Consider the following 12,439-nt stretch of genomic DNA (forward strand, 5'->3'; position numbering starts at 1 on the left):
TTTTATCATGTAACATAAAAATGTTACACTACACTCATAGAATTTTTAAAAACCATTCTGTTCTATCATTTCAACTTAAAAGCAGCATAACAGTGATATGAAACAAAAACAGAAAATGCTGGAAATACTTAGCAAGTTAGGCTGCATCTGTGGAAAGAGAAGCAGAGTTAACATTTCAGGTCGGAAACCCTGTCAGAACCAAAAACGAGATGAGGAGCTTGTAAAGCTGCAGGAAGAACAGGGAATAGGGCCACCTCTGATAGGGTAAAACCAGGGTAACGATGGGGATAAGCTATGAACAAAGTAATCTGGTTCAGGAGTGAATGGGAGCAGTTAGAGACTGAGAACATGGACAAAGAATGCGGGAGTTGTGAAACACAGAGCAGGAGAACAGGCTAGCAGGTCAGGCCGGGCATGTCCTCCACTCGCAGAGAGAGGGTTTAAAAAAAACAAGCTGAGCTGATATTAGAGATGGATGACTGATTTAAAAACTGAGAAATCAAGATACCTGAAGTTGTAGAATCAGTATTGAGTCCAGAAAGCTGCAATATGCCCAGCAGAAAGTGAAGTGCTGTTCCTTAAGCTTGTGTTGGGCCTCACTGTGACACTGCAGGGGAATATAGACTGGTAAGAAAGAGTGGGAGTGAGATGAGGGATTAAACTGGCAGGCAACAGGAATTGCAGGGTCACCCCTGCAGATAGAATGCAGCTGCTCCCAAGGTTTCCTCAATGTAGAGGAGACCTCATTATGAACACTGAATGGAGAACGCAAGATTGAAAGGAGTGCAAGTGAATTGCTGCTTCACCTGAAATGTTTGTTTGGATCCCCGGATGGTGGGAAGGGAAGCGGTGAATGGACAAGTGTTGCATCTCCAGTCATGCGGGAAGATGCCGTGGGACAGGAAGTGGTGGGTGGGAACGGAAAAGCGGATCTAGGAGTCTTAAAGTGAGCATTCCCTGCGAAATGCAGTGAGTGGTGGTGAGATTATGTTGGAACTGCCAGAAATTGCAAAAGGTAATGGGTTGAAAATGAAGATTGGTGGGGTGGAGTTCCTCCTCGCTGTCAGTTGCACAGCTGAGTTTTGTATCATCTGCAGATTACTTTAGCATGCCTCCTACATGTTTAGGTTTAAACCATTAATATATGTTACAAAAGCAAGGGGTAGTGTGGCAAACCCTGTGGAATCCCACTGGTAATAGACTCCCTGTCTCAAAGACACCTAAAACCATTTTTGGTTGATTCTTGCAAATGAGGCAACTTTGGATCCAATTTGCCACTTTCCCCTGGATCTCATTCGCTTTTACACTTTTTTCCAGTATGCCATGTAGGTTTTGTCAGAAGCCTCACTAAAATGCATGTAACACATGCCATCACCAACCCTTGAAGCATTCAGTCAAGTGAGTCAGACACACAGCCTTCCCTTTATAATATCCATTCTGAATGTTCCTGATAAATTTATTTCACTAAATGAAGGATTATACTGTCCTTGAGAATGAATTCCATTAATTTACTCGCCGCTAAAGTTAAACTAACCAGCCTGGAATTATATGGTTTGTCCCTTTTTTTTTAAACAACAGTACAGTGTTAACAGTTCTCTGGCACCGCTCTTGTCGCCATGAGGATTGAAAAGTTGGAGTCGGAGCTTTCACAATTTCTTCCCTTGCTATTTCTAGCAGCCTGGGATGTATTTCAACCATTTATTTATTTTTAATGATGCTAAACCCCATTCTACAGTGTTTATCCCATTTCAGACTTTTCTACCTTAACTGCAAATCATTTCAGCTGCAAAATAGACAGGCATGGTAGCATAGTGGTTAGCATAATGCTTTGCAGCGCCAGCGACCCATGTTCAAATCCGGCCACTGTCTGTAAGGAGTTTGTACGTTCTCCCCGTGTCTGTGTGGGTTTCCTCCAGGTGCTCCGGTTTCCTCCCACATTCCAAAGACATACAGGTTAGGAAGTTATGGGCATGCTATGTTGGCGCCAGAAGCGTGGCGACACTTGCGGGCTGCCCCCCAAAATAAATCACTACACAAAAGATGTATTTCACTGTGTTTCGATGTACATGTGACTAATAAAGATCTTATCTTATATTCTTTAAGACCCTCTACCTACATCCTCTGTTTCCATACACAGGTTACCTTACTGGTCCCTAATGGGCCCTACTCTTATCTTAGTTATTTCTTGCTCTTTGTGTGCTCACAAAATATCTTTTATTTGCTTTGATTTTACTCACCAATATTTTGTTTCATGTTCTCTCATTGCTTTCCTAGTTTCCCTTTTAAATTTCACTTTTAAACATTTTGTTCTCTTCCAGGCTTTCTGCCGTTTAAATCTCTTGGTGTCTGGCACAAGCTCTCCTATTTTTGCCTTATTCTACCCCCTCTGCACCTTGTTATCCAGGAGACTTTAGATTTGGCAGGACCACCCTTTTTTTTGGGGACATACTTGCTTGATTCTTAAATGCTCCAACTGACTTGCCTCCTGAATGCAATTTAGGAATTCTGTGGCCTCTGTGGTATATGACATTGGCTGTACTCCAGTTAATATTAGGATAATTACTGCCCCAGTGCTTTTGCTCTGGTCCAATTTCCCTATAAATTCTATATCTCTCAAACTGTTTGGAGTTCAAGTAATAGTACACTATTAACAATGTGTTTATCATCTTTTCTGTTCTTTGGCTCTACCCATTTGGGCCCAATTTGATGAACCTTTTAACATCATCCCATCACAATGTTTGACCACTATTGGCACCACTCTTTTTATAAATCTCTTTCTCTAATTTGAAAATACCATAACTAAGAAAGTTAAACTGCCAGTTCTGCCTAAATTTAAGCAGTTTTCACCAACAGATAATGTTATTGTTCCATGTCTGTCAGTGCCCTCAACTTATTTACTTTCCTCTTTGCCTTTTGACAAATATCATTAAGAGAAACCAAAGGTTAGAACATGGAAAACATAGAACATAATTGTTTTCCATATTCTAACCTTTAGATTCTCTTCCTTTCAACTATATCATTAATTTTCCATATTCCATTTCAAACTTGACTTTTTTCCCCCTTCTGAAGCTGTGTTCAGCTTCCCATCCTCTTGCCAACCTACTTTTAATCCTCCCCATCAACATAAGCCAAACTATTTGTGAGGATATTGGTCCCAGCTCTGTTTTATTGTAACCCATCTGTTCTGAACAGATTCCACCTTCCCCACAACTGTGCCAAGTTCCTCAGGAATCTTGCGGCCTCCCTCTTGCACATCCTTCCAGCCATGTGTTCATTTGCACCAACCTCCTATTTCTATACTAATTGGTACATGGCACTAGGAAAAGTCCAGGCATTACAACCTTTTGAGAATTTGTTTTCTAATCATTTGCTAACTCAAAATAGGCCTGCAGGACTTCTTCTCTATTTTACATATGTTGTTGTTACTGATTTAAAAAAAACCCTCTAACTTTCCCCTCGAGTGTTCTGCAGCCATTCAATTATATCCTTGTCCCTGGCTCCAAGGTGGTAACACATGCAAAGCAAATTTGGAGGAACAGTTCTACTAATCATGAATAGGAATTAAAATCTTATTCTCCTGGTTTTTAAAAGGAGGAAAGTGAAATATCCTGGGATTCCAGATTGAAGTTTTAATCTGGATTTTAGAAACTCCAAAAGACTAAAGAGATTCTTAATGCAGCTAAAAAAAAAACTGTGGCTTTGATCTAGCTTATTAATTAGTATTTATCATTTTCTGTTGAGTTTGATGTATTAATTTGATAGCTTTTCAGGAAGGGCTGGTAATGAGATGGACTATTACACAGACTCTAGTTGGAAACCATTTCCCAGCATGAAACTAAATTATCCTACATCAGATAGAAATGTTCTGAAGAACTTGGATAATCAACCCTTTTTTGTGTGTGTACTTTACACTGCGAGAACATGCTTATTCTTATGAGTTTGAATATTGAAACCCTATACCACTGTGTTTTAATAAGAACATAAGCAGAAGGCGAAGTCCTCTTGAACCTGTTCTGTCTTTAATAAGATAATATTGGCCTCAGTGTCACTTTCCTGCACTCTCCCCATATCCCGTGACTCCTGTGCAGTTTAAAAGTTTGACACAGTGTTACCATAAATTTCTATATACCAGTGTTCTAACTCTTACTGTATTACAGATGCTGAAGAAGATGCAGGTTGGAGAGTCACAGCAGATTCCTCTAGTGGAATTGGACAACCTCAACCATACAGACTGGGTGAGTATCGTATTTTGCATGACCAGTAATGTGTGAATTTCAAGAGCCAGACTTTCACCTCATTTGGTCACATGACATTTACCCTTTTGAAAATTACAAGGAAGAATTGTCAATTGCACAAGTCTAAGGCTTCCTGTAAGTTTATATTGAGTGCAGTGGTTCTCTGATACTAAACTTTCCTTTAATCCTTGATAAAATTGGATAGATGTAAACTGTTTTAATTAACAAAACTGTTCTTGTCCATAGAGTTGCCTGTGTAATTTCTCCATGCTTAAATTGTGTGCATAGAGTGTCAGAAGTAACACGTGGGAATGCATGGTTTGTTATGCTTTAAAAATTTGCAAATGGAATGCTGCATATAGTCTTAAACTTTTGAAAATGAATTTTACAATGTTTTGATTTTCCAAGATTTGTTCAGGTCTTATGCTAGTTCCATTTGCATTTGTAATCTCCTCCGCCATGCAAAAGCAAATTACACCCATTCAAGCATAAGTGCAATCATCAATGAACTCTGAGATTGCAACAGGACATAAATGCAGTTGTATGTTGTGCATTTTGAATTTTGGCTCCACAGCAGTTGAAGAAATCTGAGGTTTTTTGAGGCACTCTGTTAACAATCTGCATGAAATTCTGTAAGTGCATTTCTCTGATTTCATCACTTTTTTTTTTAAAAAGGGTATTTAGATTATAAATTGATTGGTGAAGCAGAGGGACTTTAGTCTGATTTTGTATCTTTTTGGGACCAAGTAGTAAATTTTAACCTAGCCTGTCTCAGTGGTACCCAGTTTAATCTCACCATCTCAATAACCTCAGCCCAAAACATCTCTGCACTGAGTGTAAAATCAGGTGTAGTGCACTGCCAGTGTTGCATCTGATCTTTTGGATTCCTGCTGGATAAATTATGTTAATTCTTTTCTTTCCCAGTAACTTATCAAATTTAATACAAATGAAGATTATTGCTTGGGTTGGTGGGGATGAGGTGAGCCGAGAGAAGCTTTTTTTTTCCTTACCATAAGAATAGAAGAAATAAAAATAAGACCACCATGATGCCGCTCAAGGCAACTCTGTATTCAATAAAATCATGAAATAAAAAAAGAAAATGCTGGCTGGCAGTACTCAGCAAGTCGCTCGTTAGAAATAGAAAGAAAAAGTAGAAGTAATGTTGCAGGTCAGTGACCCTTCAGCACTGGAAAACTCTGTTTCTCTTGCCATGGATGTAGCCCGAATTGCTGCGTATCCCCAGATTTCAACAAAAATTATGGCTGATCTTCCTTCTCTCCTCCACTTCCCCCTGTATCCCCTGATTCAGAGACCACCTTCCTGAATATATCAGTCCCTTTCAGTGTTCAGAAATCTATCAGTCTTGGGTTTTTTCTCCAAACTTTCCTGTGTCCTTACCACAAAATGCAGTATCAGAAGTTTGCAAAGGAACATCTAAACAAGCCTGATGCATTTTGGAAACAAGTCCTGTGGACTGATGAAGTTAAAATAGCACTTTTTGGCTGCAATGAGCAAAGGTATGTTTGGAGAAAAAAGGGTGCAGAATTTCATGAAAAGAACACCTCTCCAACTGCTAAGCATGGGGATGGATCGATCATGCTTTGAGCTTGTGTTGCAGCCAGTGGCACGGGGAACATTTCACTGCTAGAGGGAAGAATGAATTCAATTAAATACCAGCAAATTCTGGAAGCAAACGTCACACCGTCTGTAAAAAAAAAAGCTGAAGATGAAAAGAGGATGGCTTCTACAACAGGATAAAGATCTTAAACACACCTCAAAATCCACAATGGACTACCTCAAGAGGCACAAGCTGAAGGTTTTGCCATGGCCCTCATAGTCCCCCGACCTAAACATCATCGAAAATCTGTGGATAGACCTCAGACGAGCAGTGCCTGCAAGACGGCCCAAGAATCTCACAGAACTAGAAACCTTTTGCAAGGAAGAATGGGCGAAAATCCCCCAAACAAGAATTGAAAGACTTAGCTGGCTACAGAAAGCGTTTACGAGCTGTGATACTTGCCAAAGGGGGTGTTACTAAGTACTGACCATGCAGGGTGCCCAAACTTTTATTTCGGGCCCTTTTCCTTTTTTGTTATTTTGAAACTGTAAAAGATGGAAATAAAAAAATAATCTTGCTTAAAATATTAAAGAAATGTGCCATCTTTAACTTTATGCCTTTTAGAAATCAGGTCATCTTTTACTCGCTTAGCTATTCACAGTAACAGAAATTTTGACCAAGGGTGCCCAAACTTTTGCATGCCACTGTATGTGCATGCACGTACCACATAGTCCATGTGTCATCTGCTATCAGTGGCATAAAGAGATTTGGTCCTGAGGGCATGTTGATGACTGGTTTAGACTTTAAGGAGGAATGTGACTTGAAGAAGCATAAACAACCAGTTTGGCTTAAGTTTGAAAAATAATTATCTGATTTTTTTTAAATATAATTTAAGTCTGAGTTTATATGCTTTAACCCATTGCTTTTCTTATGTCAGGTATGTTTGAAAAGGATAGGCATCGATTTGGATTAGCTGTGTTTAGCCCATTTTGAATGTACTGACTTGAATTTTTATTTTCTTCACTGTGTCAGGAACAGATTGAATTTATCATCAGAGTTTGTTTACTTTCCACCTTTGCAAAACAGTGCTTTACCTTGACTTGTGTCCATTCAGTTTACTTTAGCACAGCCCCAGTGTACGTCTTGTGTTGTTGTTAATGTGCGAACCAGGGATGCAACGGGTGTTGTGGGCATTGTAATATAAAAACAAAGTACTGGAAACACTCAGCAGGTCGGGCAGCACCTGTGGAAAGAGATACAGTTAATGTTCTGGGCCAAAGACCCTGGAAAGTGGGAAAACAAGTTACTGTTAAGTTGCAGAGAAGGCAGGAGAGGTATGGATAGGACAAAGGACTATCTCTGCTAGGGCAAGTTCAGGTTTGCCATGGGATAAATTGTAGAAGTTATCCAGCCAATGGGTTAATTGGGGTAAACTGCCCCTATTCCAAAGATTCCAGAGTTGCATTATTTTTGTGAATTGTTTCCTTTGTGCTTACAGGCTCGTCTCTGGGTACAGCTGATGCGAGACCTCCGCCATGGTGTAAAACTTAAGAAGGTTGAAGAAAAGCAGTACAACCCCCTTCCCACAGAATACCAGCTTACGCCATTTGAGATGTTAATGCAGGACATTAAAGCACGGAAGTATAAGCTACGCAAAGTCATGGTAAGATAAAAGACTAAAATTCCAACATAGTATCTTGGTTTTCATTCCTATATAGTCCAATCAACTACTGTTACATGACCTTCCTCCCATTGGGAAACAGCAGATCATGGGAACACAATCCAGGGACTCCAGTTGCAGTATCTAGTTGCATTTAGGAGGCCACTCATCTTATTATCTTATCCTGTTTTATAGAATGGTTAAAATTTCTAAATAGTTCTCTGATGTCTTAAAATCTACATGTGCTGCTACCTTCCTGAATTAATAGATATTTAATATTTAAAACTTCCTTGGTTATGGCAAAGTACAAGACCATGAAAGTTTCTGTAGTCTTATTGGTCTTAAAACAAATTTTAATTAGTCTACCCCTTTAATTCAATTTTAAATTATTCCATTTAGACTAAATGACTAAGTATTGCTGTATAAAATAATTCTTTGAATTGTTTTTGAACATTCCTTTTTAAATGTCTGATTTTCAGGATTATTGCCATTTTGAGCATGTTATCGATGGTAACTTCTTTCGATTTGTATTCTGTTGTTCAAACAAATTATCTTACATTTCCTTTATTTACTTTTTAATCTGATTTCTGGCATTATCAATGTGTTAAAAGTGATGTGTGTACCATAACCTAAATTTTAATGTTAATGGTTGATGCGGACATTGTCAACCACAGGGCCTGTTTGCTGTATAACTCTGACTCTGCAGTCTCCCTATTGTACCCTGTCTGTTTGTTTCACTGGGTATCACTCTTGTCCATGTGTCAAAAGGTTTCAAACTTTGTACTGTACTGACATTCCATTACCAGGACAACATCTAATTATCAGAGATGTGGACTTATGAAGTAGATGGAAGCCCAGCTTATATTTTCCTGTTTAACTTGCTGTGACACAGGAGGCTATTTTATCCATCAGGTACATGCAGAATCCCAGCAGAGCAATCCCATTTGTTCCATTTGCTTTCTCCTTATTTCCCCATAGCCCTAAAACTTGTTCTCTCTCACATGCTGATTTCTCTGTCATGTATCTATACCACTGAGGAATAATTTATAGTAACCAGCACATCTTTGGGCTGTTGTGGGGTGGAGGGCAGGAGAAATGAGAGAACCTTGCAAAAAAAACGCATACAGTCACTGGGAGAATGCGTAAGCTCCACACAGACAGCATCCAAGGTCAGGATAGAACCAGGGTTCCTGGACATGTGAGGCATCAGTGCTAATCACTATCCAGTGTGCTGTCTGTTTCTGTGGTTAATGTCTATGTGACAATTTTCAAGGATACCCATTAAGTTTTGTTTGTGTCCTGGTTGACATTCAATGCGAATATCCCAATTAACACCTGACACACCGAAAATTAATTAATTAGTTGTTCATCTCATTGCGCAAGCAATGTGTTCTAACACGCGAGTCACCCTAAAGCAGTTAATTACATGAGTCACTTTTACGTCCTTCTGAACCCATTTACATTTTTAGATATTTACAGTAAAGCTCCAGTAATCTGGTATCCAACTATTCGGAATTCCCAGCAGTTCAGCATCTGACTGATCAAGTGAAGTTTTCCACACTCTGAGATTCAGCTGAGCTCCCTTGAAATTCACTGGGGCTCCAGTTCCCACACACCCTTGAAACTCACTGGGTTTACTGGAAAATTAATTATAATACCATGTAACATCTTAAGAAAAAATATGAATTAAAATGTGCTGGTGTATTTTATAGGTATAATATCTAATAGTCTGGAAAATCTGCCCCACCAAAGTCCCAATTGTGCCCATTTGTCAGAGTTTTATTGTGTTTTTTTTGGTTGCATAGCACTTTGATGAAGGTAACATCTGCGAATGCTTGGTCTCCATTTCCCTCTCTGCTGAATCAAATTTGACAATCTTACGGTTAATTTTAATTTCCAGATAAATAACATAGGATGGATACTTCAAGCTCCGAGCGCTAATCAAGACTGCACCCCCATCTAGCCTTTGGTCTCTCATGAGTATTTCTGATACTCAAGCAACATTTTATCTGGATTTATATTAAATTTTGAGGCATTAGAAATCACGTATGAAGAGTTCAGTCAATGGCCTTCCAACAAGTTATTGACAAAACAAAGTACTGACAAAACAAATCATGTTTTCGAGGACTTGCTTCTAATATTTTTTAACGATGCTGAAGAGTCAGTTGAACCCCTTCCCCATTTATCGATTTTGTACTTCAGCCTGGAAAAGTTTCTTTGATTCACCCCATGTAGTTTGTATTTTCTGTTAATAACTTAACATTGTCCTAAAATAGAACCACACTATGTTTTTAACATTTTTGAATAGATATCTGGCTGCAGGAAAAAATGACATCATAAAGCTGAAGATGTCTGAAGTGAACACACTACATGTAGCAACTTTAGTTTTCAATTCCTGAAAACACATTTAAGTAGCATACTAATGTGTTTCTTCATCTTCACATTTTCTGTGCTATTTGTGTGATTTGCTTTCTGTTTTCTTCTGTGGTACTCGGGCACACTTCCAGTTATGCAGTAAACTCAGTATCTGGGTTGGTTTGCAATGTGTGTACAGATAAATTTGCTTTGCCTTTCTGCATGAATCTGTGTTAATTTACTAAGTTATATTAAATAAATTTTCATTTCTATTCTAGTTATTTTGATGAGCAATATTTCTCCATCTTTTTTCAAATTCTGATGAAATCTTGTTGACCTGAAGCATTGATTCTGTTTCTCTGAATTATGCTGGCCTGTTCAGTATTTCAGGCATTTTCTCTCATTTATTTCATATTTTCAAAATCTGTTTTATTTTGCTTTGTATTTCTCCTCATATGAAGAATGGTATTATGCAGAGGGAACTGACATAGATCTGATACAACCTCTGTCGATATATAATTTAAAATTTCTGGATATTAGTTCTGTTGTTTCATCATTATAATTTACATAGTAGGGGAATTAAGGGTTATGGGGAAAAGGCAGGTCAGTGGATCTGATGGCTTACTCCTGCTCCTATTTCTTATACTCTTGTGTTCTAATATTCTTCAACTTAAAGAAAATTGATATTGGAAAGAGTGTATATCATGTTCAAGTAATATTGGATCCTGTGCATACTCACTATTGATTTTCTCTCCCCACTGACCCTTTGATTTGAAAAGCATCTACAGTTTTAGGACATGTAGTCATTTAGAAATAGTATTCCTATCAAGTGCTGTGCACTGCTCAAAGCAATTAAGTAAAGTATAAGTTAAGACAAAGTATAATATGCATTTAGTAATAGTGAATATAATAAAATGTTTTTTTTCAGCTTCTAAATTCTGACATGGTTTGCACTGACCTTCTAGACTTGAGCTGAAAAATTGAGCAACTATGCAGGGTTGCCAGAATGGCCAGGGTTGCTGATTTGTTTTGGTACCTTTATTGATGTCTTGATGCTGATTAGTGGTCTAGATCGTTGAATAACTCGATGAGAATTCCATTTCTGTTTGCAGGTTGATGGTGACATTCCACCATGTGTGAAGAAAAATGCCCATGAACTCATTCTTGAGTTTATAAGATCACGGCCTCCTTTAAAACCGGTAGGATCATGTCTTTAACTTTGAACTTGCATTGTTTGTATCTGTTTTTCTTCATGGATTTTGTTTCTTCCTCGCATTTCTTTATTCGCTAACTCTAATTGGTGTTAGTGATGACATCTGAGCCAGTTCTCCCACGTCACTTTGTTTTCCATCTGCTCTCTCCTTCTGTATTCTCTAGCTTACCACTTCCCAGTGGTTGCTAGGCTGCCTTAGGACATAGAATTATTCTGTTACCTAAATGTATACGATTGCTTAACCAATACAGTCTCCAACCTATCAAGGTATTAGCATTTATCAGAATTGGAAAATATAGCAATTTATATCTGGATGTCATCTTTGACTGCAAGTAATTGTCAATGTGGTATCAATTACACGTGCAGCACTGCTCTATGGCTCCACCTTCGTGATCTGCGACTTGGACCGATCACGTGCATTTAATTTACTAAAATGAGAATTAGTAATCTTTTTAGACCTTTTAAAGTCCATGTACTCCATGTTTTGAAGTTCTGATATTTAAAAGAATTTCAGGTGCTATGCTTCAAACAAAAATCATTACTGTTGATCAAGCCGTATGTACACCAGAGCTAAAGCAAAGTTCTGAGACATTGCTGCTGATCACTATAAATCCATCCTATTGTTTGTTTGCAATTGACTCAGACTTTGCAGCCAACGACAATCAAACAGGATGAGCTATTCATTGCATTTGTCCAGAGACTTTCTGTGGGCTTTTGCACTGATATTTACTATTGTTAGAAAAAAAATCACATACCTGTGGTATTCTCTTGGACCTTCCTAGTAGTCTCCTTAACCAGTCAGTTTGAAGAATCCTTACTGAGATCAGGGTTGAGGGGATTGGCTACGAAGAGAGCTAAGATGCTCCATGAATTTGGAAGATTGTGAGGTGATCTCACTGAGAAACGCAGAATTAAGAAGTATTGACAGGGTTTATGCCATTAACTGGGGAACCTAGAGCTAAGAGGCACAGTCTTGCAAAAAAGGGTTGGCCATTTATGACTGAGGTAAGGAGAAACCCAACTTAAAAAGTTGCAAATCTTTGGAATTCTATATGCCATATTAAAGCCTGAAATCCATATGATTTTAGACACTTATGGAATTGAAGGATGTTGGAATTGGGCAGGAATGTAGACATGAGATAAAGAATCAGTCATGACCTCATTGAATTGTGGAACAGGGTCAAGAGGCTTAGTCCCACTTCTACTCCTTACATTCTTATATGACGTGGAAATGGCAGGAGGAAGTCAGTCTTGAAATCACTGCCGTTTCATATATAAAAAGTGAAATATCGTGAAAAGTAAAACTGCTGTCCAATTTATTGCTAAATAACAACGATTCTGAGAGGCACGCTGTTATTTGTGCACACTGTGGGCATTGATTAGTACTTGTAAGACTCCTGGATGCTGCTGTTTGTTCA

At 38.5% G+C, this 12,439-nt stretch overlaps 1 protein-coding gene across 2 annotated transcripts in view; it reads left to right on the forward strand.

Moving 5' to 3' along the window:
* Positions 1 to 12,439, forward strand: part of spire2 (spire-type actin nucleation factor 2) — a 66,902-nt gene that overhangs the window by 30,319 nt on the left and 24,144 nt on the right. For both annotated transcript variants that reach the window (XM_052028766.1, XM_052028767.1), the window contains exons 4-6: positions 4,158 to 4,235; positions 7,292 to 7,456; positions 10,921 to 11,007. In XM_052028766.1, the coding sequence (XP_051884726.1) occupies positions 4,158 to 4,235; positions 7,292 to 7,456; positions 10,921 to 11,007 (330 nt within the window). The remainder of the gene's footprint in view (positions 1 to 4,157; positions 4,236 to 7,291; positions 7,457 to 10,920; positions 11,008 to 12,439) is intronic.

Source organism: Pristis pectinata, chromosome 13 (genome assembly GCF_009764475.1).
Source record: "Pristis pectinata isolate sPriPec2 chromosome 13, sPriPec2.1.pri, whole genome shotgun sequence".
NCBI lineage: Eukaryota > Metazoa > Chordata > Chondrichthyes > Rhinopristiformes > Pristidae > Pristis > Pristis pectinata.